General features: G+C 37.9%; 1 protein-coding gene across 13 annotated transcripts in view; it reads right to left on the reverse strand.

Moving 5' to 3' along the window:
- The window catches only part of BBS9 (Bardet-Biedl syndrome 9), a 437,000-nt gene that overhangs the window by 194,923 nt on the left and 218,191 nt on the right, over window positions 1–23,886 (reverse strand). For all 13 annotated transcript variants that reach the window (XM_073332921.2, XM_073332920.2, XM_073332918.2 and 10 more), the window contains 2 exons: window positions 21,231–21,413; window positions 2,260–2,482 (listed from right to left, as the gene is read on the reverse strand). In XM_073332921.2, the coding sequence (XP_073189022.2) occupies window positions 2,260–2,482; window positions 21,231–21,413 (406 nt within the window). The remainder of the gene's footprint in view (window positions 1–2,259; window positions 2,483–21,230; window positions 21,414–23,886) is intronic.

A 23,886-nucleotide genomic window follows, 5' to 3' on the forward strand; every position in this document is an offset into this window, starting at 1 on the left:
CCCGTCGTATTGCACCGTCTGCTGCCACAAGGCAAGGGGTTGCTGCTTCTGTGTAGCAATGCTGTACCACGTCTGCCAGCACCCAGGAGACATACGGTGATGGTTACCTGAGCGGGCTCCATGCTTGCTGTGGTATGGCGTCTGCACAGGTAACTCAGGAAAAAAGGCGCGAAATGATTGTCTGCCCTTGGTTTCATGGAGGGAGGGAGGGAACGGGGGCCTGACGATATGTACCCAGAACCACCCGCGACAATGTTTTAGCCTCATCAGGCATTGGGATCTCAACCCAGAATTCCAATGGGCAGCGGAGACTGCGGGAACTGTGGGATAGCTACTCACAGTGCAACGCTCCGCAAGTCGACTCTAGCCTCGGTACTGTGGAAGCACTCCGCCGAGTTAATGCACTTAATGCACTTAGAGCATTTTCTGTGGGGACACACACACTCGAATATATAAAACCGATTTCTAAAAAACCGACTTCTATAAATTCGACCTTATTCCGTAGTGTAGACATACCCTAAGACTTTCCTAGCACTTGCATCAACAGAGCTGTCTTTAACTTTTCACTGTTACTCTGACAGGTATAACTGTTAAGGGTCAAATGAAAACTCATTCAGCAAGAGCTGCATCAGTGATAGTAACAGGCTTTCATTCATTCTGTTACTAAGATTCCAATAATATAACAGGATCAGTTATGGAAGACACAGACTCATGGGAGCTTCAGCACTGAATACTGTCTCAATGATGCTTGTTATGAAAATGGTGTTAATAGCCCGACACTGGGAGTCTCAGAAGCTAAGGGATCACTGACCCTATGGAAGAAAATGGGTGTGCTAAATGCTCAACTGAAGCACTTAGTGTAGTAAAAATTGCTGCAGTCAAAAGAAGGGGCTTGATGGCTGGAGCCACCTGACAAGATCCTACGGCCCCCAGGGGACAGTGGAGCTAATGGTTTTTTTTTAACATTTTAAACCCAGGACCTGGAAAAATATTCTGTGGGAGCTCACAGGAGAGTCTGACTTTTCCTGTAAGTCTGTTTGGGTCTCTGGAGAAGGAAAAAAGCAGAAAACTAACTCTGACAGGGCAAAGATCCTATCCCAAAGGCTTCTGCAAACAAGAGTTGTCTGGATACAGTTTTGTTCCTATCACTGTCCAGGGAAACAGGACACACACAGATTATATATATACATACACACACACACACGTGCATGTACAAACACACCGTACATAAATGAATTACACTAAGAAAATACCCTGACTCCTTGTCACTGATTTCTCATCCAAACAGAAACCACCCTGCAACACACTGAATTTCATCTTCCACTTGCCCAAAGGAAGTAACACTCCTTTAAAACAGTTCAAATTTGTGTTATCTTGATTGCATTCATATAGGGCTGTTGGCCTATTTTTCCAGCCCAGGAAGGATGAATGGCAGGCCTAAAAGTTTGATCATGCCCTTCTTTCAAGGTACAGTTTATTCTTCAAACACAATAAAACAGTTCAATATAAGTTCCATAAGTACACCTGGCCTTTTCCCCTGACCCAGGTCTCAGTTCCTGAGGTAACTGAACCTCTCACCCCGTTACAGTCTCCTGAGGGCACCCCAATTAGGTATTAGACCTCTAGCCATCACCTTTCTCTGTCCCCCAACTCTCTTCCCCAAGATTTAGGCTATTCTGCAATTCACTGTGATAATGTCAGCAGGCTGGTCTTTAGTTCAGCACTTGCCATCCTGTCCTCCCACAGGAAATGACAGGGTTAACTAGTAAACAGCCAGTATTCATAAAGCAAACTATTACCTATTCAGAAAGAAAGCATTACAGTGAAAACAGGTCATAACGCAACAAATAAGCTTACATGCATCTTTACCAGGTATCATCATCTCCAACATGAGAACCTGGTAGCTTTCAAAGTACTTTAAATATGGTAGCTAGTGATCAAATTTAGACCAACTTTAGCTAGAAATAGTTTTATTCTCTAATCACTTTTTATTAGTTAGAAGAAAAACATAATGGATCATATTTTATTTAATACCACAGAAAAAGAAAACATATTGTTCTAAAAACACATGGCATCAAAATTTCAGAAGAATATTTATTCAGTGGTTATCCTGGAATTTCTTAGAGGGAAAGGAAAGGCATTTCTCCTGGCCTCTCTCATTTCAGTGTAAAATAAACTCCAAATCTAACCAAAGGTACATTTTTTTTACTTTGAATATATGCAAACATTTTGAATGAAGAACATGTAGTAATATCTTACCTGGCATGACCATCGTTTGTTGAATATTTGTGTCTGTACTTAAACATAAGCGACCACCTTTGGCCAATCTATCACAGAGCAAGGTGATGTGTTTCTTCAGCCTGCTAGTATCTTTGGGTATACTCAACTGACTGGTGAGAGTCAGGGCCTGTTCTTTAGAGCTCTTGGACAGACATGTTCTCAGCATGTGAGAGATGGCAGCATCCACGCTTTCTTCCCAACCCTGGATGAAGGTAAACGAAACTAGATAAAATGAAATGTAAAATCCTCTTCCTGATTTTAAACATACTGAAAATAAATAAAACTCAAAATGATAAAGAAAAAAGTTTTAGACAATACTAATACATAAAATAGAGTTTTTGGTTTAATGAACTGCCATGAAAACAGAATTTTCAAAGTTTGTGGAAATAAAAAAATAACTAGTAAAACTGATAAAAATGAAATTTATCTCAAATACTAAAACTAAATGGGGTCAGAAAGAGAAATAGTTCAAATCAGAGACAAATATCATCTGCACAGGAAAATTATGAGAAGGATGGTCAAACTGAAAATTCATTAAATTATAAAAATCAGAATTTACTGTAAGCAAAACTTAGAAACAGATCTAGAAGAAATTATATGTAAACACAAATGTTACAATATTTACCAAAAAAAGTGGAGAGGGCAGAGCTGTGTTCACCCTATTATTTTGCTTTTGGAATTACCAGCTAATATTCCACAAATTTAGGAGGAAACGGTTATGTAATTTATATTTGTAAATAGCAGGAACAACATGGTGAGCGGGAAAGTATATTCATAGCTATCCCATGGTCCTCCCCTCCAAGGAAAATTCATTTAATTCTTTAGTGTTGAAGTTTATAAAGCACATTGCCTAAATTACTTTGGAGCAAATTCTGCCCTGACTTGTACCCAAATAATCCTATGTACAGTGGATTACATGAGTAAAACTAAGGGCTGAATTTGTTTCGAAACCACACCAGGGTTTTCTGAACCTGATTTCTTTTGCATGAACAGCGAAAAAAATAATGATTTCTTTGACTAAAAATATTACGAGGGGAGAATGTGTAACCACTGATATAGCTTCTTAGAAATTAAATAAAATATTAGAGCTTTCATCTCATCGTGAAAATCTATTCTATAAAACTCTTCCATCTCTGACCCACATATTGGGCACTGAAATCTAATCACTGTTGGGATAGAAAAAGCACTAAAGCCAGCCCCTCCAGAGATGCTACAAAACATGACAAATTATAGAACAAAATGTTATACATTTTGAGGATTCACTAGAAGACACAGATGTCCATATTTATATTCTTGTCAAGTGTGCATCTTTCTCTACATCACCAAAGTTTCTAAATTTTAGACTGGTTCAATGAAAATCTTGGAAAGGTCCTAAGCATATCACCCGCCTCTTCTGAGCCCAAGCATTAACAACTGGGGTAAGGGCCAGAACCTGAACTGGTGTCAATTTATAGTAACTGAGGATCGGGTCCAGTATTTCCATCCAAATAAGTTATAGAAACACAATAAAAAAGAATCATTTAAATAAGAAAACCAAAACACAAACCAGCTAAACTCAGGAAATTAAAAGTGGCTAGCATTCTGTCCTTAGCTCACACAGGTATGTTTTATTTTGTCTCACAGCCTTAATAATTTGTAAATCTAGTTTTTGTATTTAATTTCCATGTAAACCTGGTGTTTCAATAGACCATAAAACCACTCTTTCCAATTCAAGGATTGTTGACCTAATAAGTCAAGTCAACTGCAAAAGAGCCTTTATGATTGGCAAAGGAATATGAAAACTACCTCTAAATGAAATGTCTCTATGGAATTGTTTTTCAGGTGACTTTGTTCAATTCAGAGTTAATTGTCTTGAATAATACAGTATTTGTTAGCAACTTTTATAACTGAAAGAGCATGGAGGACTAAGGAAGTGGGAACACACCACCATGTATGGGCTGAAAAACAATTGAGGTCTGAAAGGGAAAAGTGTGCAATACTACTATTTATAATTACCCCCACAGAAAGGTCTGATTCAACACTCAGGCTCATAACACAGAACTCTGATTTTTTAAATAACCTATATGTTTGAGAGCTCACAGCAAACACTTATGTTAGGCAGGTCAGATGTGGGCAGTCTATTATCCTCCAGAAAACATTGCCAGATCTGCAACTTTTCCACAGTTGTTACAGCAGAATCACAAAGGCAGCATTGTTGAGAGGCCTAGGCACAGCACACAAGTTCTTCCTATCATCATCTGAAACAGGCATATCAGGAAGACCCAATTTATTGAATATAATTTGTTCCAGACTTGCTGGAACAAACAATGCTACCAAGCGTCCTCTGATTTGTAGCCAACAGGGAAAGGTTTGTCTCCATCCTTTTGCTTCTGCGCCCAGATATAATGATAAGCTCACTTGGAAAATAGGTAAAATAGCGTTTTAATACTTTTTAGCCAAATTGGAGATACAAATCTAGAATTTGGAGATTTAACCTGGATCTGTGATAATATGCAAGACTGTGAGCCCATAAATCAACTTGATTATCATACTCATTGTAAGGAGAGTGATCACTTTAGATAAGCTATTACCAGCAGGAGAGTGGGGTGGGAGGAGGTATTGTTTCATGGTCTCTGTGTATATAATGTCTTCTGCAGTTTCCACAGTATGCATCCGATGAAGTGAGCTGTAGCTCACGAAAGCTTATGTTCAAATAAATTGGTTAGTCTCTAAAGTGCCACAAGTACTCCTTTTCTTTTTGCGAATACAGACTAACATGGCTGTTACTCTGAAACCTGTCATCAGTATATGTTATTATACATCTCACAGCCCCCATATAAACCATCAGGTGATTTCTATGTGTGAAAGTTAATGAACTGTGGATCTGGTTTTTGGCATGGGGGTGGATCTTAGATGCATAACCTTTGGATGACATCAAGGCCTTCCCACTCTCTTAACGTGGTGAAAGATCTAAAATGATGTTCTCTCTTAGGTAGATGATTATCCTCCTGTATTCCAAAAGGATAGGAAATAAAACAGAATCCCCTATGAACAGGAGCCTGGACTAGCTGGTGAGACATTTCAAACCTCTGTTGTCCGTGATCATCAACGTTCAAACACTCCTAGATGCCTCCTGCCTCTATATACATTACTCACAGATCACTCTAATGTATGAAGTGCTAAGGGAGGAAGTTAGGTAGCTGTTGTGCTGGAGTTGCAGTGTAGAAACTGTTCACCTACATCATACAGAGTTTCTATATGGACCAAGACTGACATTTATGAAAGCACCTTACTTTCAAAGCTGGTAAATTGGCCTAACTTTCAAAAGCACTTAGCACCCAACAGCTCCTGTTGAGTTTAATGAGGGAGAATTTCTGGCACATGGAAGTGAGAAGCATGGCTGTGCCCCAGAGTTTCCCTAGCAATAGGGCTGAACTGCCTCCTGCATCCACACAGAAAAGATCCAGCTGATAAGTGACAGACTGAAGGAGATATGATGATCCAGCTGTCTCATATGACTTTTATAAAAAAAACTCCTAATAAAGATACTTTATTTACTATCCATCCTACATACATTTAACATGAAAATTAAAAGAACCTATATGTGTTGCTTTTTAATTGCTAATCTTAAAGGTGGTTATCAAAAAAATGGCTAACTTGATCTAAGAGTTTCAGCTGAGTTTATGCAGACAACCATAAGTAAACAGTAACAAACCACCCATCCCATACTATTTAATGCTGTATTTAACTATTTGATTTTATCAGTGCTCCACACGGGAGCTAAAGGTTTCAACTTTATTAACACCATTCAGACTATCCTAATCAGCATCAACACAGCCAAGCTGAGCCCACAGTTACTAATGATCTCCTTAAGAAGCAGAGTCTGTTTTCACTGATCATTTAAAATAGCAGTTGCTCAAACCAAAGACTTTCAGACACAGGATGCAAGACAATCTTAAAGAAAAATTTTAATGGTGGACAATCAGATTGATACAGCAGATTACAAGAGATAGCTAAAAACCTCCCAGAAATACAATACTTCCTTTTATTTCGTTACCTGGTACCTGGACCACAAGCAATACAGCTTTGTACGCATACATATACTATTAAGCACTTTGCACTACATCCCCACTGAAAGGACACAAATCATGACACTGAATACACACCAGTAAAATACAGGTAAAATACTACAGGTTTTGGCTAGATTTTTGCTCCTGGAAGGCAAAAATTGTAATGATGCAAAATATGTAGAAATTTACTTTCCAGACAACAGTTTTCAAGTTTTTAAAGGAAACAATATATGCAAGTCTAAAATGAATACAACCATAAGACATTAAGGTGCTTTAAACTCTGTTGATATCAATAGAACAAAAGTAATAAAGCTTAGCCCTACAAACATCCCAAAGGCTCTGTTTTGACTAAGAGCTACCCACATTTGTATACAGAAGGTCACCAAAATGGTTAGACACTCAGGATAAAGTTTTCGAGAGTGTCTAAGTGATCTAAGAACCTAAGTCCTGTTTTCAAAAGTCTTTTCAGTGTTGCAATCCCGAGTGCCACAAAGACTATACAGCTTTAAATATCTGGGATTAAATTATTTTTGAAAATGAGATGTAGGCACTTTTGAAAATTTTTACCCAGCTAATTTAGTGGCTGAAAGAAAGGAAAAAAGAGGTATTTGCCCTATTTGTGGATGAAGTATATTTTAGAATGCCTGGCACAATGCATTGTATTATTCAGTTCAAAGTACACAATTCATCTTCTTTGACCACAGAAATTATTTGAAATTTTGAAAGTTAATTGCATCCAAAGTTTTCTTGGTCTGGAACATACAACCTACCCATAAAAATATATCATTAAAACCTTCGGACATACATTGGTATGTGAGAATCTTACTATTGCATACTCTTTCAGTTCATAATTTGAGCCACCCTCATTTCTCTATCAGGATTACACTTGCCACTCTCAGATTTGTCAGAACCTTTGATAAGGGCATAAGCATCTGGTGACATGGGCCTGAAGAGGCAATATTCATACCATTCCTCTCCAATGTGAAGGAGACGGATGCCAGGTGACATTTTGGTAAGCCTCAAGCCTCAGACATATGGGCACCACACAAAGTAAAGGATACATTTTTTAAAAAAAAAATAACCCTATATTTATTTAGTTATTTCAAGAAAGATACGCAATAATAAAATGACATTCCCATCCTCAGGTATGCCCCAGTCTTGCAGTTGCCTCTTTCCTTTGAACCAGAAACTCCTAAGGCCCATTTACAGAGCCACATCCTACATTTCTAATGTTTAAACCCAGTATTATTTTCTTTATAGGAAGGAGCTACCATCAACAGCACTGATACTAGAGGCCTCAGTTCAGCAAAACACTTGAGCACTGCACCTGCATAACTTCATTCACTTTGAGCTTCAGAGTTAATTGGGACTTAAGTATGTGCTTAAGTGCTTTGCTGAACAGCGATGGACATATTAATGGTAGACCTGGTCATTAGACCTCTCTCAGATGAAGAAAGTGTTTCGTAAGTACAATAAAGTGGTGTGCATGAAGCGTGTTAGCTCTCCATTTGGAGACTGTGACCTATGGAAAGAGTGCAGAAAATCTTTTGGTCCCCAGTTCAGTGAAGCACAGGAGATTCACAGGGTGTCCAAAGCTAAAACCAGGGAAATTGCATTTTTATTTTTTGTGCTGTGAAGCTAGAAACTTTGGCTAGTTTAATTATTTTTTTAAATAAAAATGCAACACATAACCACTGACCAGTCTTAAAAGACAATCATTTGTATTCATAATTATAGCCAGATCAGACTTTATTACAGTAAATATCAGTTTAAAATATTAACTGTGGTTATTTTTGCTATCTTTTAACATAGATAATAATCAAGGTGACTCAATTTTGGCCAACTGTTACAATTTTCCCCTCACAGAAAATAATAGCAAGGATTTCCTGTTTGAATGAAAGCTGTTTGCTCTCCACTGCATTTTGTAGTGTTTTTAATAAAGCATGAAAACTATTTGACAGGTCAATGGAATTAAGCATTGTACAATTCAATACTGAATTGATTAAAAGGCTTCCTTGAATCTCCCTTCTAACTAGATAAAAGTGGAACATAAAGCAACAAAAAGTAAACATGTAAATGCCAAGTGAAGAAAATTCATTATTTAGCTTGCAGATTATAGCAGTGATGTTTTAAGAGCCAAAAATTAGAAATGAAGACAAATGAGGTAATGATTTGCTCTGGAAGAAAACACCACATTATTCTGCATTCCCCTACTCTTGTGATAGCGTAACACTGAAAGAAGAATACAAACAGAAGATTGTTTTGTTTGTTGCTGTCTCCTGAAAGTCTGCTGAGACAAAATGCACAGACCGGATATCATGTCTTTGGGAATGATCTAAACTCTTCAAGCACAAATGTTTGCCCACCAGATTATCAATATCAAAGGATTATTCACAATCAAGTCTATAATATGGACAAATTATTCAGTTCACTGTATAACAATGTATTTTTAATAGATATCCCTATCACTCAAGAACTACATCAGCACTTCGTTTAGAAGTTTGGCTGTTATATATGTATATGCTGGAATCTCTTCCCCCTCCCCCAAGCTGAATTCTTTTTAGAGAATGCAAATAAAGAGCAAAATCTCAATATAAACCATATGCTTGTTAATAATGTAAACCGCAAAAATAATGCAGGAAACGGGAATAAAATACAGTAAGCGCTGAAATTAGAAAACAAGGTTAGAAATAACATACCTGGATTTGAAAAAGTTGCTGGAGAAATTTATGAGCAACAAAGTTTGTAGTCACGTTAAGATAAGTATAATCAAACTTTATTTTTCATGACAAAAAGCTTTTATCTTAAGAGTCAAGTGGCCTGATGGTTATGCTGTTTTTGGATTTTCCTCTTTGCAGTGGTAGAACGTGGGTTTTCCTCAAAACAAGTCCATACATATACAATAGGCACACTTAAAAAGTTCTACAAGTTTGAAAGATTTTACTAGGTCTAATGGAATTCCCCATTTTAAAGATAAGGGATATCTCTGGAACTGGTAGAATATTTCATACTAACAGAATTCTTTAAGTCTTTCCACTGTACATGTATCAGACTCCAGGTCTTGATGTGGATACAGCTGAAAGGCCCAAGTGTTGGTGCTTTCCAGTTCCACCAGGATAATCTCTGATAGTTTAAAGGGGGAAGGAACAAAGTATGTTCATGGACACAATTACAGATAGCACTCAACAGCAAAAAAGGGCAGCACTAGCAGAAAGCTACACTAGTTCTACTCTGTGACCAGATCTAGAGGTCAAACCAGATGGCCATTATCCATAATATCATTTAGCTATTAGAATTTCTACTTGAATTTGAATAATAGACTATTACTTAGTTTAAATTCTGACTCTGTTTCAACAGGTGTGGAAGTGGCATTATCAATTATATTAAAGTGAGGATAAACCTAGTCATGTAAGACAAACTAAAATCAAGAGAAAAAGAAGGAAAAACCCTGGCATAATAGTCCAAAACAGAGCAAGCAGGTTGCAGATAAATTTCTTTAATCAAACATAGCAGCAATAATATTTCATTTTCATTTATACCTCAGAGAAAAACCACACCTGAAGATTGGAACATTTTCTTTTCAGACAATCAGATCTGAAGTCTTAACATATTATCATCAATTACATGTATTGTGGTAACACCTAGCCCAGTCATGGATTAGTGCCTTACTCTGAAAACATATAACAAAGAGATGATCCCTTCCCCAAAGAGCTTGCACTTTAAGTATAAGACGAGAGGCGACAAATGAATATTACAAGACCACAGGGAAGTATACAGTAAGAAGAAGACAAACAGGTTATCATGAAAAATCAGCAGCAACAACTTACTAACTACCTAACCACTGTCAAGTTTTTTGTAAGCATCATGGCAGAGGAGACCTAAGGAAGGACAGATTAAGAACCGGTGAACAAATGATCATTACAAAATAGGCCTAGTCTGAACCGTAGGCAGTCAGAATTCCCTTAATGCCTTCCTTCCAGAATATACTCTGAATTGGTATAAGACATTGCTTAAATCGCATGAGTACTCTGCATAGCTATTAAGTAAACTAATCTTCAAGAGTAACTATTTTCATACTATTTCAAGGAATCTGATTCCAACAGTAAAACCTAGAATTCTGGGTGGAGTGGGATTAAGGTCACACTTTTTTTTCCTCCATCAGAAATATGCCTGTCAATGCTATACAACTGGGATGTAATCAGCAGTTAGTCCTAGATTAGAAAGGGAATGGAATCATGATCTGTCCAATGGGAAAACACTCCTTTTCTACCACAGTGTGAAGAACAATCTCCGGAAGCTGACAAATATGAATTCATACTGCTTAGTAAAATGTGTACGAATGCCTATGGCAGCACTACATCTTTTGTCTAGGGGAGCATACATAGCATATAAATGCATATGACTCACTTTTTCCTGGGGAGTGTTCTTTACTTTTTATCAGTATCTTTGTTCTGGTATTTTTCTCCTCTAAGAAGCAACTTGTGGTCCACTGTATTCTTTGATCTCAGTTGTAAGGACACGAGAAGTGAGACAGATATTTTTTGAAGGGCTCTAGTCCACTGACATGTATTTTGGGTGCTCTTTTTACACCCAGTTTGTCCCAGAGCCTCTCTTGAGAATGAGCAGAAAGATGAGCATCAATTTGGCTAGGAAGCAGAATGGCATTCTTAAATCTACCTTATTCTCATACAAGATCAGTACTAGCCTTCTATTGACTGTGCCCCTAACTCCCAAACAATTGTTGCTGTTTTGCCAATTGAAAAAGGGGTCTTGTTGGGAAAACTATACCTTATGGGAATACCTTAGTGATCTTGATGGAAAAATCTTGTAAGCTCAAAAAGGGGTATTGTACAACTATATTTACGTTCAAGAGCAAATCAGTTCACTAAGATCATCAGATAATTTCCAAAGTGTGCAAACTGCAGGTATTTTTTAGAACTCTAGTAATATGAGGATGGCTAGATAGCACGTAGTACCGTAAAGCCTTTATCATGAAGTTGATAGCTACTATTTTATTAAGTATCTGGTACACAATCCTGCAGAAAGTCCCACTTCTAGAAACAAATGGATATTCGAGATTGTAGGTTTTCTCTGGCTAGTGCTGTGGTCTGTGCACCAATACAATGAATGGTAACCAAATCAGAGAATATGCCATCTATGACGTAGCAACTCTTTTTCTAAATGAAGACTGTGTTAGTCACATTTCTAGAGTAGGTTTATACTTCCATTCTCCTCTCTCTTTCAGTGATCTGTTCAAGGAAGAATGGACTGAATGACCAATCGGAACCTGATGTATCAAGGTCCAGTCTAGATAGTAATGTTATGGGTCCTTGCAAAGCTATCTGAATGTTCTTCGATAACTGTGGCTAAATTATTACATGGCCTGCCTTTCTGATAGGATGTGCTTTTCTATCCATGCGAACAGTCTAGAATGAGAACAATTAGTTCCAGTTCTAATCAATCTTTATAAAACATCCATGTCTCCACCTGAATGGTACATGGAGGTAGGCCTTTTTTTTTTTTTTTTTTTAAGGTTGATCCAGGCTATTAAGTTAGTTATGAATGTCAAAACTAATTACAGGTATCTGAGATAGTGCATGTATTTGCTCTGTTCTTATAGGTCCAGGACTGTTTTCATATTTTCTAATTTCTGTTGGAGCATGAAGAATATTTACTTAGTACTTCCTAAAGACCAGCTGGAGGAAATGCTTTTGTGGGCCATTTCTAGCAGATACTGAATAGTGATTAAGATATTTGAGTGGCTGATGTGCATGTGAGTGTATGAGAGGGTCTTTCAATACTGATAATTATCGGTATCTCCTTGCAACGTTTTAGGTAAGTTCCTTTCATGCCTTTGGTAATAACTGCAATAGTACGAGTCCATCATGACAGACTACCCCATATTAGGAGTATCTGTCTCCTGAGATTCATTGGCCAGTCACTGCATGGATCTAGGGTTAGAGGAAGCTTTATGGCTATATTTTGATTGACTTTTCGCTCTCTTAATGCTCTGATCTAGTACTGCCTCTCTAGTATCCTTGGTCCTTTTTTTGGATAACGGAGCCAAGATGGACAAAAGCAGCTGTTGTATTCATTGCATAATCTGTGTGCGTTGAACTTCTTTGTAGCTGGCTTACAAACTATCTTCTTTTGCTTCCTTACACTGGAATTAGCTAACACCTCATTTATCTTTTTTTTTTCTTCCAAAAAGCCTTATGCTGGTAAATTTGGCTGAAGTGGGGTGCTACTTGGCTTCTGTAGCCACCATCAAAGAGGTCTGCATGCATACACGCTGGTAGCTCTGGATCTTGCTGCAGAACTCAATACATCCAGCAGTGTGCCTGCCACAAATGAGGCCACAAGTTCAGTGATGCTCGATGAGATTTTCCTGACTTGGAGAACACATGTTGGACCATGATATATTTACCCTGGTGAAACAACCGAAGGAAATGGATACTTGAAAAGATACTCCTGAGGCCTCACAATGCATCTCAGGACAGCTTTTATTTTCATGGCAGTAGTGTCCTTAGGGAATCGCTTCCCTTCTATTATGATAATATTCTTTATTGGACCATCACTACAGCATCTACTTAAGGAAGCATGATGTATGAGTTTCTCTGTTTCTGGGACCTGTGAAACTTGGAACACTGCCGACTCAGACATCTGGATTTAATGGGTTGCTCCCATTTCCATTTCATGGCTTTTTCCACTGTCATAGGGAATCCCTATTTCTCCCTTTGAGTTCAGAGAAGCATTTACCTGTTGGCAGTTTAATCCTCTGAAAGAATATGTTTGGATTCCCAGACCCCCTATAGCCCTTTTTGCCATAGTTTTTAACTGTCTCAGGGTCTGACTCTCCTGGTTCTGATTCTGATAGTCTCGCCTTCCTTAGTTGAGAAGGTGAAAGAGAATGCCAAACTGGTCTCATGTCTTTACTAGGACTTCTTAGATTTGTGGGTTTTGCTATATTTAGATTCCTTTTTCTTTGTTTCTTGCTACCCTGGAGCTTAGGGGGTAGCCATGGGCTATCCTGTGCCCCTTTCTAAATTTAATCTGCTGCTTCACCTGCTGGGTAGAAAGCCTAGACTCCGAGTATATCGAAATCTCATTTTGTTGAAAGATCCAGTCCAGAATTATTGAAATAGGTTGTACCATGGTCCTGGCAACGTCTCAGTTCTTTGGCTTGGGCCAGAGTGAGAGTGCAAAGAGAACAGTACACCCAAATACGTTCCCAGGTCACATGAAGAACACTGAAGGGATTATTTTACAAAGTCAAGAAATCCTTACAGGCAATCAAGGACTGCTTCAGTTTTCTTAGTTTTATTTGCTGAGTCAAGTCCATTGAATTTTTGTCTTGCTGGGGCTGTTGATGTTGTCTGACGTACAGCAATCTCCCTGCCAACTGTACATACACTTGAGGGAGAACTAACATCATTATTAATTTATGAAATTAAGAAAGATGTTTTCCATGGACCAGTGGACAAGGAATCTCCCATCGTATCATCTGTAAAAATGGCAGCGCTTTGTTGAAAATAAGTGATAGTAATTTTGTCTATGATCTCAGGGATCATTTAACAAACTAAAATGTTTGCCTGATCTTCTAAAGCAAGGCTAAGATGGGGGGAGCACCTGGCTTCTTCCTTGGCCTCATTGGCAGACAACACTGTCTTTGTGAACTGGGATGCATGATACACGTTGCCAGATAAACATTTGTTGGGAAAAAATCTGTCCCTAAAAAGAGGTGAAAATAACCAAAGGAGGGTTTAAAGCAAAAGGATGGCTAAGAATCCCTGCCATTTACCCTACAAAAGAAACAGTAGCCTATTGCTGCCTGAATCATTCCTGCCTTTAACGGAAGACCATTTGAAGACAGGTGCCTTGGTGACTGAGTGCTAATATGACCTTCTGGAAACAGATCTGACTGCCTTTGGTTCTCAAAAGAGAGGACCTACTTAGCTATGGTGTATTAACAGTCATGAAACAAAATTTCACAAGATTGTTGAGAATGTTTCCATCTTATTTTCTCAAACAAAGCCAAAGATATCCAATTTTATTTAGATGTTAACATTCCATGGCAATATTTACAATTCAAGTACTGCAGCACTTTGCTAGCGTGAGACAGCCAGAAAGAAAAACTGACCAGTCTACTTTCATTGTCGGCAATTAATGTAATGCAAAAAAGTAAACTAATTGCATGCAAAACATCAAGGGTAAAGTTATGTTTTAAAGTACCTTCAGTTTTAATTATTTTAAAAACATTAATTATATAGGTAAGGACATTTTTGGGGTGTTTTTAATACTAATTTTAACCAGCTTTCATTTAAAACAGCAGTGCAATATACTGTACAAGATCATGCTGCTGACATTACCTTGGATCTACAGACCATTCAGTCAAGAAAAAAATATCCACAGGACTCTCCATTGACATTATTCTGACTTCTTTGAAATAAATGAAATCAATAGAAATGAAAGGGATTCCATTATGGACTGCAAATGCATGAAGATCTTTTGAAGCATATACTGGGAAAGAGAATTGTTGTTCACTGTAATGCATCAGCGATGTCACTAAGAAGTCTAGATGAAAATTGTTGTGAAATGCCACGGTGCATTGCACATTCAGCAGTTACTACACTTCTGTAGTTTAGGTAAAAATCAGACACTAAAGAAGATTAATCTAATTAGCTTAACAAAGAGAAGGCTGAAGTGACTTGATCACAGTTATTAAGTAAATACACACAGAGAAGATTTCTGATAGTTGAGGGCTGTTTACCCTAGCAGACAAAGACATAAGATACAAGGGCTGAACACTGAAGCTAGACAAATATCAGATTAGAACTAAGGTGCTTTTATTTTTAGTAAGAGGTAATTAACCATTGGAACTTCTTTCCAAGCAATGTGGTGCATTCTCCATCACTTGAAGTCTTTAAATCAAAACTGGATGTCGGTCTAAAAGTTATGCTCTAACTCGACCAGAAGTTATGGGCTTGATGCAGGCACCACAGTGTTACACAGGAGCACAAACTGCATGATCATAATCATCCCTTTTGGTAATAACATTTGTAAAACTATGAACATAGATACCTGTCATAGGGTGGCCCTGCCTGGAATGATCCCCCTTGACAGGCCGCAGCATGACAGATGCACTTGCCTCATTTTCCCCTTTCAGAGTCCGCCCCCATGCCCAAACAATCCAGTTTTTCTTAGTACAAATGGCTATTGTGGGGTTAATTTATTATAACAGGCCAATGCATGTAAGCCATAAAAAGAGTCCCACAACCACCCTACAGAATTTCCCCAGCATAGCCCAAATAGTACATGAAATGTACATGCACAGCCTCTCTGCTGGGAGGTCATCTTAACCAGGTGAGCATCCCTCACTCCCCTCTGCCCATTTACTCTTCCCCTGGGTTCAGCTCTCTAGTGTGGAGATGTCAGCAGGTAAGCCCCTCTCTGCTGCTACTCCCATCTTAAGCCTTTTCTAGCCCTTGGCTCCAGCACTCCAGCTTACAGCCAGCAGCCATCGCCCTCTGCTGCTACTCCTACCTTCAACCCTGTGAAGCCCTCTGGCCCAAGGTCTAGTTTGAAGATGTCAGCCAATGAAACCCTCTTGTTGTTCCCCTTGCTTTCAGCCTTCCACTGGGAAACATCTTCTGCTTCCTTCCTGGACTTTCTACACTCCCCTAGTAGCTTTCACTTGCCTGATGCTCACTCAGCCAGCTCTGATTCACCAGGTCTGTCTCACTGGGTCTCTCCCTGACCTTTTATAAACTGGATATTGCCCCGCCCTCTTAATTGGCCAAACAGGAGCATCTGCTCTGGCTGAGGGAACTGGACCTACTTTAATCAACCCAGTCACAGCCACCCTGTGACAATACCAAATTAATTTGATGCCTGCAAAAGTTTGTTTTTAATTATATTTTTTATAGCAAGCAGGCAAAACCAAGACGACTTGTGAGAAAAAATATACTTTTCCCCTCCCCGCACCAACCACAGCGAGAATAGCAGATGAATGACAAAAAGACTGGAAAATACCCGAGGAGATAGCCAAATAGGGCAAGGATTGTTTGTAAACCCTTCAGGGCTGGAAGCAGCAGGTGAAACTGTATTGTAATACAGGTTAAGTCACCACAGGATTTCACGGGTTCTACTAATCCTTCCTTTCTTGCCCTGCAGAGAATTTGTCTTTTTCAACTGTGTCCATGAAATTCATAGTTAAGAATCAGAGTGAATTCAGCTTGATTTGACTTGGTATGTTTGTCCTACCTCACTCAAACCTCTATTGTGTACCATTTTCTCATGAAGCAAATTAACTGTTGAAAGAGAATGATTTACAGATATTTATTGGCATTTACTGATTGTGCTCAAAATAAGTGGTGAAGTTCTCCCTCTACGGAGCTTCTGCCAAATATATACATCAAATACACAGTGTATAGTGGTTAGAGTGCCTGGTCCACCATAGTTAGCAAAGAAAATCATGATGTCTTGGAGGGGAAGCTTAATATATGTAGGAACTTCTCAGTTAGGAAGTTCACTAGCTAGTGCTTAAGGCATGGCTTTTTGTGTTATATCCTTACTCTAATATGGTGTCAGAAGTAAGTGAATCCCTCTTTTAAAAGAAGGAATTTGGGAAAGCAAAGAGACTACCAGAGTGGTGAGTAAGTGGGGAAAATGGAAAATCAGGGAGGAGACCTGTGAAAGCTGCTCCATGAAGCAGACAGAGCCCTGTATCAGAGCAGCAATGGAGCCCATGGCTACGTAATCGAAATTTAATTTTGGCAACTCCTGCAACTGACCTTACTGGATCCAAAGAGCTGAGCAATTCCAGGTGGCTTTGGGTTTAACTGGCAAAGCACAAGAATACCAGGTAAATTCCCTGATATTTGCCAACGGTGAGATTGCTGCTGATATCCTATGTGCCATACCGACGAGGAAAAGAAAGAATAAACCAAAGTGAAAGAGGCTTTAGATGCCCATTTCATACATAGGCAGAATATGATATATGTAAGGACCAAATTTAGTAGGAGGAGCCAGGATGTTTTTATTACTGCAGTTCATAGTCTTGCTGAACACTGCAAATATGTAAAGCCCTGAATAAGCTTCCATCAATGGAAGAAGAAAAGACTTCCAAGAAAGATGTTAAAGTCTACAATGACTTTGCTTTGATAGCAATTCCAGCATCTGGGGTATATAATTGTTAACCTCACATTACCAACTGCCACTGCCTAGTGATATATCTTTGGAGTGCTGGAAAAATATTTGCAAAAACCACAAGTAATCTCTATAGGCCTATGGACAAAAGAAATACAATTTAAAATAACTAGGTCTAAAGAGGAGTTGACAGAAACTGAATGGTGCAAAAAAATTGGGAAAAGACCGTCTCACTATACTATGGATGACAGCTTTGGTTCTTCCATTCTAAAAAGTTGTTATAGAAGACATGAATTGGGTGAAGACATCCCTGGGACTTGGTCCGGATTTACTGTAGTTCAACTGAACTCAAGAGTCTGGACTATACATATATGCTAATTAGTGAAAACAGCAAAGCTACGATTCCTGATAGGTTAAAAAAAGGGTTATACAAAGAACATTGCTGTCCAAAAAGTTTAAATCATTCTCCACAAGTTTTTAACAGCAGCAAACATTGGGGGAAGGAATCAAGAAATGTTGAACATTAGCAGCCCTGAGAAAATTGTACATATCAAAATTAATCCACTTACAACTTATATTTAATCTTGAGAACTTTCAGTCACGAAGGGATCCCCTTTCACAAAGTGGAGCTCTTTGTGTTAAAGAAACAAAAATACGCAACAAACAAAAAGCCTATATCATGTACAAATGCTAGGAGATTGCTTTTTTGTCAAATTAGCGATCCTATTCTCTTTCTTTCTCACTTACACCCAAAGCCTGTTCTAACTTCATTTGACATTAATTTCAATAGGACTATTATTTGGCATTTAATAATTGCTTTTGCCACAATGTTTTCCTCATGTTATTCTGCTTTAACATATACGGTGTCCATATTTTCTCTGTAACTCAGTAAGATCATTAACTCAAGTTCACAGCATTACATAACATAGTCAACTATTTTAAAAATAACTATTTCTACCTTCAAACATTTCTCTTTCCCCAAATTAAAACTGTAATATGAGATTAATTAAAGGTTGAGTGTGGAAACAACTTAGCTGGTAGCTATATCAAATGTAAAAGAAAAAAAAAGATAGCAAAAATCAAAAAGGCATCGCCTAGCAAACGTTAACTATAACATCACAAATTTGACTATAATAGAGAATGGGTGATTTTGTGCAGTGAAATTCCTATGACGACATTATTTGGTAACATCATGGGAACCATAAAAATAAGTGGTATCTCTTATTTTAAGATACATAACAGATTTTCCCATGTTGTACCAGAAAGTGTGTCAAAGCAATACAGTAGTATAAGCCCTAATGGAACAATAAAAGTGAGGCATGCAAAACCAGATAGTTTCCACTTTCAGGGGACTCAAATGAACCTTCTGCTGATTCAGCTCATGTGAATTTACACCCCTGACTTTTTCACTTTGAGTTTCAGGTTTCAGTAAGTCCAAACACCAAAGCCCAAATGCCCACTGTTTATCCAGGTTTGGGGTAAAAACTATGTGAAACACCAAGTTTCACTTGTTTTCTAGTTGAAACGACGAGTATTCCTAGGTGCGTTTGGAACTTAGCCCAAGCTTGCTAAAATGGCTACTGACCAGCCCAAAATTTGGCTATATAATGAAACCTGGATTCAGTTTACATTGTAATAGATCAGCACAGCTTATTATAATGTAATTGTGAATTAAGAGTATGCAATTTAATATTCAAATAGATTTTTAGATTTTTTTTTTTTTTTAGTTTTCCATTCTGTTTTCATTAAATATATTTCCCCATTCAATTCTGACAGGAGTTGTACAATATTGTCTCCATTTCAAAAAGAGATGTGTGTCGAACTTCTCTTCAAACAGTAGGATGGATTTCTTAATGACAATGTGCTTTTCTAGTGCATGGTCTGTATGTTTACACACAACCATAGAACACTCAGACAGTTATACACATTAAACAAGTACAGAATACAATAGAGATCTGCACACACATGATATATTCACAGTATGGACTGGACGTGAGAATTTTACTGTTCAATAAGATTGTGTCCTGTAACTCATATCTATTATATAAACAAATTGTGCCATATATATTTCTTATTAATAAAGCACAGGATAATATTGTCACATTCTGGGGTACAATCCAGAACATGACAGTGAGGGGTTATGTCACTGCCTGCTCTGTAACCCTTAGTGCCTTAAAAAGGTCTGCTGCTGTAGTTCTCATAGGAGGACGCTGCCAGCCAGCATACTAGTCTGTACTGAGTGTCACTGGGTTAAGCAGCTCTAACACAGCAATCTACCCAGTCACACCTAACCCTGTTACAAAATTGCAGGAGGGTTTTGTCTGTTTACAGGACATAATATCAGAGAATATCCATAATTTACCTGTAGAACTGGAACAAACATTTCACAGTGACATTAATGACAAGTGTATTGTTAGATATCAAACAATATATTACATCACCTTTTACATAAATATCATGGCATCAGTGTGAATGGTGCAGTGAGTATGTCAAGCCTGACAAAAGTTGCTGCCACAGAGTAGTGAATCACAAATGGGCCTCAGGACACAATTGTTTAAGGCTCTATGTGGCCTTGAACAAGCTACTTAACATCTATGTTTTTTAATATCTTCATCTATAAAATGATGTTATTTACCTATCCTGTAGGGTGCTATGAGGAATAATTAGATACTGGTGAAAGGCTTTGAAAATGTAAAGCACTTATCATAATCAGTAGCATGTAAGAGAAAATCTTTTTCCTGTGCTTTATTAATAAGATATTGAATATTATCGTTAACAGAACCTTTGTTCCTTAAAAATTCACTTGGTCTTCTTCTCCATTTGTCACTAATAACCCTTTCTTTATGACATTCTTTTCAAGAGTTCACCTTCTCCTGTTTATTCTCCACATGAAATTGTAATCCTAAATCCGGTCTGTGATGTCATAATTGACTGCTGTGGAAGTTACTACAAAGATTGTTTACAGGCAAAGGCTCAAAGGAAAAATTAACAGAAATATAGACTACGCTATGCCAGCAATATGGTCTATATAGTCAATATTTTCAAACATGCTTTTTAGTAGGTCTTTTAAAACAAGATGCCATTTTCCCGTATCTGGAATCTGTTTTTAAGGATGTGCTATTTTAATCTAAGGCCTTGTGTAGGCTGGGGATTTGCCTTAGTAACAGCCAATGATGTAGCTGGTGCAGTTTAAAAAAGCTGCTATCTGCACAAGTGGTGCTTACCCCAAGCTTAAAACCAGGGTAAATCATAATATACAGCAACTTTGCCTATTTACAGTAGGGGTTTGCTCCACTGCTAGACACAGACTATAACTGCAGCAAATCCACAATGCAGATAAGACCTATTACAACTCATTCAAACAACAACAAACTACAAAACTATTATCACAATTGCCACCAGCATTTAAATAGATGTATATACAGCTATATTAGATATATGGATATTTCCATTTGGTTTGACAAGCAAGGACTGGTTAACTTGAAAGTTAATTGGTAGAATGCAAACCTTGAGATGTTCAAATCGAAGGCTTCACCGCAGTTGATGAGGAAGAATGGATTTGAAGTAGACTCAAGCAAATCTTAAAACAACCCTTTTAAATAAAGTTTTTCAATACAGTATAGTGGGAAGGGAAATATTACATTCCATTATAAGGAACGGCCATTTACAGAACACATTGGGAAAACCAAGTTAATTGATCAGTTCGTACTTTTCCACATATCCAGATTTTCAGTAAATCTCACAGATCCTTACCAGCTCTTGGGTATCCTGCATTAATGGCAAAAACGTAGCTTCCAGAATAGCAACTTGGTCAGTGCTGAGCTTCTGCCACAGACTAATCAACATAATCACCAGCTGGGTGGCACTTTTCAACTTTGTGAATGCCTGGAACATATTGGTTTGGTTTTCCTCTGCCGCATCTGCTAGAGCTATTATCTGCAAAAAATCACACACTTTTGTAAGATATAATTATACCATTCTTAACACTCCATACTAAAATTACATTTGGCACATTGTTGTTTTTCTTTAGAAGGACCCGACCAACTTTGTCTTCCATAAACACAAGTCACAGACAGTATTAAATAAGTTATCATTTGTCAAGGTAATTTAAAATCCATGTGGCAGTGGGATTAATCAATAAATTCAGTCGGTGCAGAGAGAATTCTGTTTAATGCATATTCTACAATAAGGCACTCCCCAGGTTGATTCCCATCACCTAATGTAATACTATAGTCCCTAACCAACTGTAAACATTGAGGATTATACCACACATGATGTTAATCACTGTTTGACCAACATCCTTGTAGAACTCAGTCAAAAGTATTACATTTATTTTATTTCTTTTAAACTGTAATTTAATATGTCAGTTATTTCTATATGGAAAAAACTGCCATGTTTTTATTTTATTAGGTGGGGTTGTATGCATAGTATGGGCTAGTTCAGCATTATACCAATAATATAGATGCTCTGGTATGTGATTGGTTGGGTAATGTCATTTTTAACACCAATGTAAAATACTGGACTACACAGACCTTGAAAAGAAAATTCAGTGTATGCTTGCTTTAAATATCAGCTCCTTTTCCTGTAAACTGCCATGATATTTTTATCCTCTTCAGTACTCAGTGGAAAAAGCTAGAAGCAGAACCTGAGAGGAAAACCTGAAACTACTCAACGGAATTTTACTAATATTAGATGTATTTTGTCATTACAGACACTACTGTCCATTTTCTACAAATGTATGCATGGCATTACCTTGCAGAAATGTGAGAAAAATAATATTTGTTTTATATATAGATTACAAAGGTGTAGAATCCTAAGGGCTCTTTCTATGCAACTTACGACTGCATTCTTCAAGATAATTTCCTATCATTTCAATGTAATTTTATGCAACAGCAACAGATTTTCCATGCTATACGTAGATTGAATTTAAAGGAAATGAGCATTATTTGGTGGCTAAGACTAAAAGTAGGGTTTGAGCCACAACTTCCAAGACGTATTTTAATCTCAGCTACTGACATTACATATTGCCTACTAAGGGCTGGTTTTCAGACCATCTGCAGCTGCCATTTAAATCAATGCACAGCACTTCTTCAAAATCAAGCCCTTAACCTCTTTCTTCTTACGTTTACTCATCTGCAAAGAGACGATACCTACTTAACAGGGATGTCGTTAGACTTAATTTTGTAAAGTGCTTTGTGATGTTTTCATAAAAGGCCCTATATAAGTGCAAAGTATTAGTATTGAAACAGAATTAATTTACAAAGGAAAGCTAGGATAGCTCAACCTATTAAAGTTCAGCACTATGTGAAAAGGACAAATACTATACAATGTATCTTCAGACTGAAAACAAATCCAACCAGCTGTGAGCATTTGGTGAAGGAAAACTATTTTTAATGTGCAACACTGGCAGTACAGATGGGGGTGTTCCCTTTGGGTTTACAGGTGAACACAGAACTGAAGAAATAGTGAATTTTAGGAAACAATAAATATAAATTATTTTAAACAAAAAGTGTTGGTTGCTTTTGTTTTATTTTGAAGTGTACGTTTCCAAATAACATGGAGTACCCCAAAGACATCCAAGTCCAAACACTATATTAACTAAAGTCAAGTAATGAGGCAGACACCCAGTAGCTACACTAAGGGAAGAAGCTCAACTCACAAAAAGTAGAGTGATATTAATCCCAAATGGTGAGAACTGCCCTGATATGCTCTAAAATTGGTTACAGGAAAGGAACAGCATCGTAGACATTAATCATATAGTATGAACAGGGTCACATCTAGTTCCTTTACCTCAATCTCATGGCTCTGTTTGCATGCAGTACAGTCACCACATCACAACTGCCAGCCAACCACAGAAAGATGGCACAACGCCAGAGTAGCAATATGTCTAGGTAAAAAAAATCTACATGCTCACTCAGTCACTGAAGATGAACAGTGGGGGTAAAAGCTACATACGTGCTCTGAGGCCTCAGCAGGCCTCTCAAGAACTGGACATTAATTTTAAGTCACATTGCACTTGTTGCCCCATCATCACTCATAACTGCATTTTGCTCTGTATTCACTCCAATTTCAATTTTACTCAGTTTTGGAGTTGCTACACTTCCCAGGACTTTAATGAAAGTTCTGTCTGCTGCCTCTTTAAGAGAGGAATGCTTGTGCATAATCCTCTACACAGGTGACTAGTTTATCTATCCCACATCCTGTCAGACTCTTCCCATTCACTACCACTTCCTGTTCACTCCATCTCAAACCCTAACGTGGCTAGGGCACACCAAGAAAAGCCTAGTATTTCCTTCAAATCCTTCAGAAAGGATTTAATACACAGAATCTCTCATTCCAAAGATACAAAGCAAACCCAGAACCACAGCCAGCACTGTGTGATAAATGCAGCACTGTTATGCACATCTGA

Source organism: Lepidochelys kempii, chromosome 2 (assembly GCF_965140285.1).
Source record: "Lepidochelys kempii isolate rLepKem1 chromosome 2, rLepKem1.hap1, whole genome shotgun sequence".
In the NCBI taxonomy this organism is placed as follows: domain Eukaryota; kingdom Metazoa; phylum Chordata; order Testudines; family Cheloniidae; genus Lepidochelys; species Lepidochelys kempii.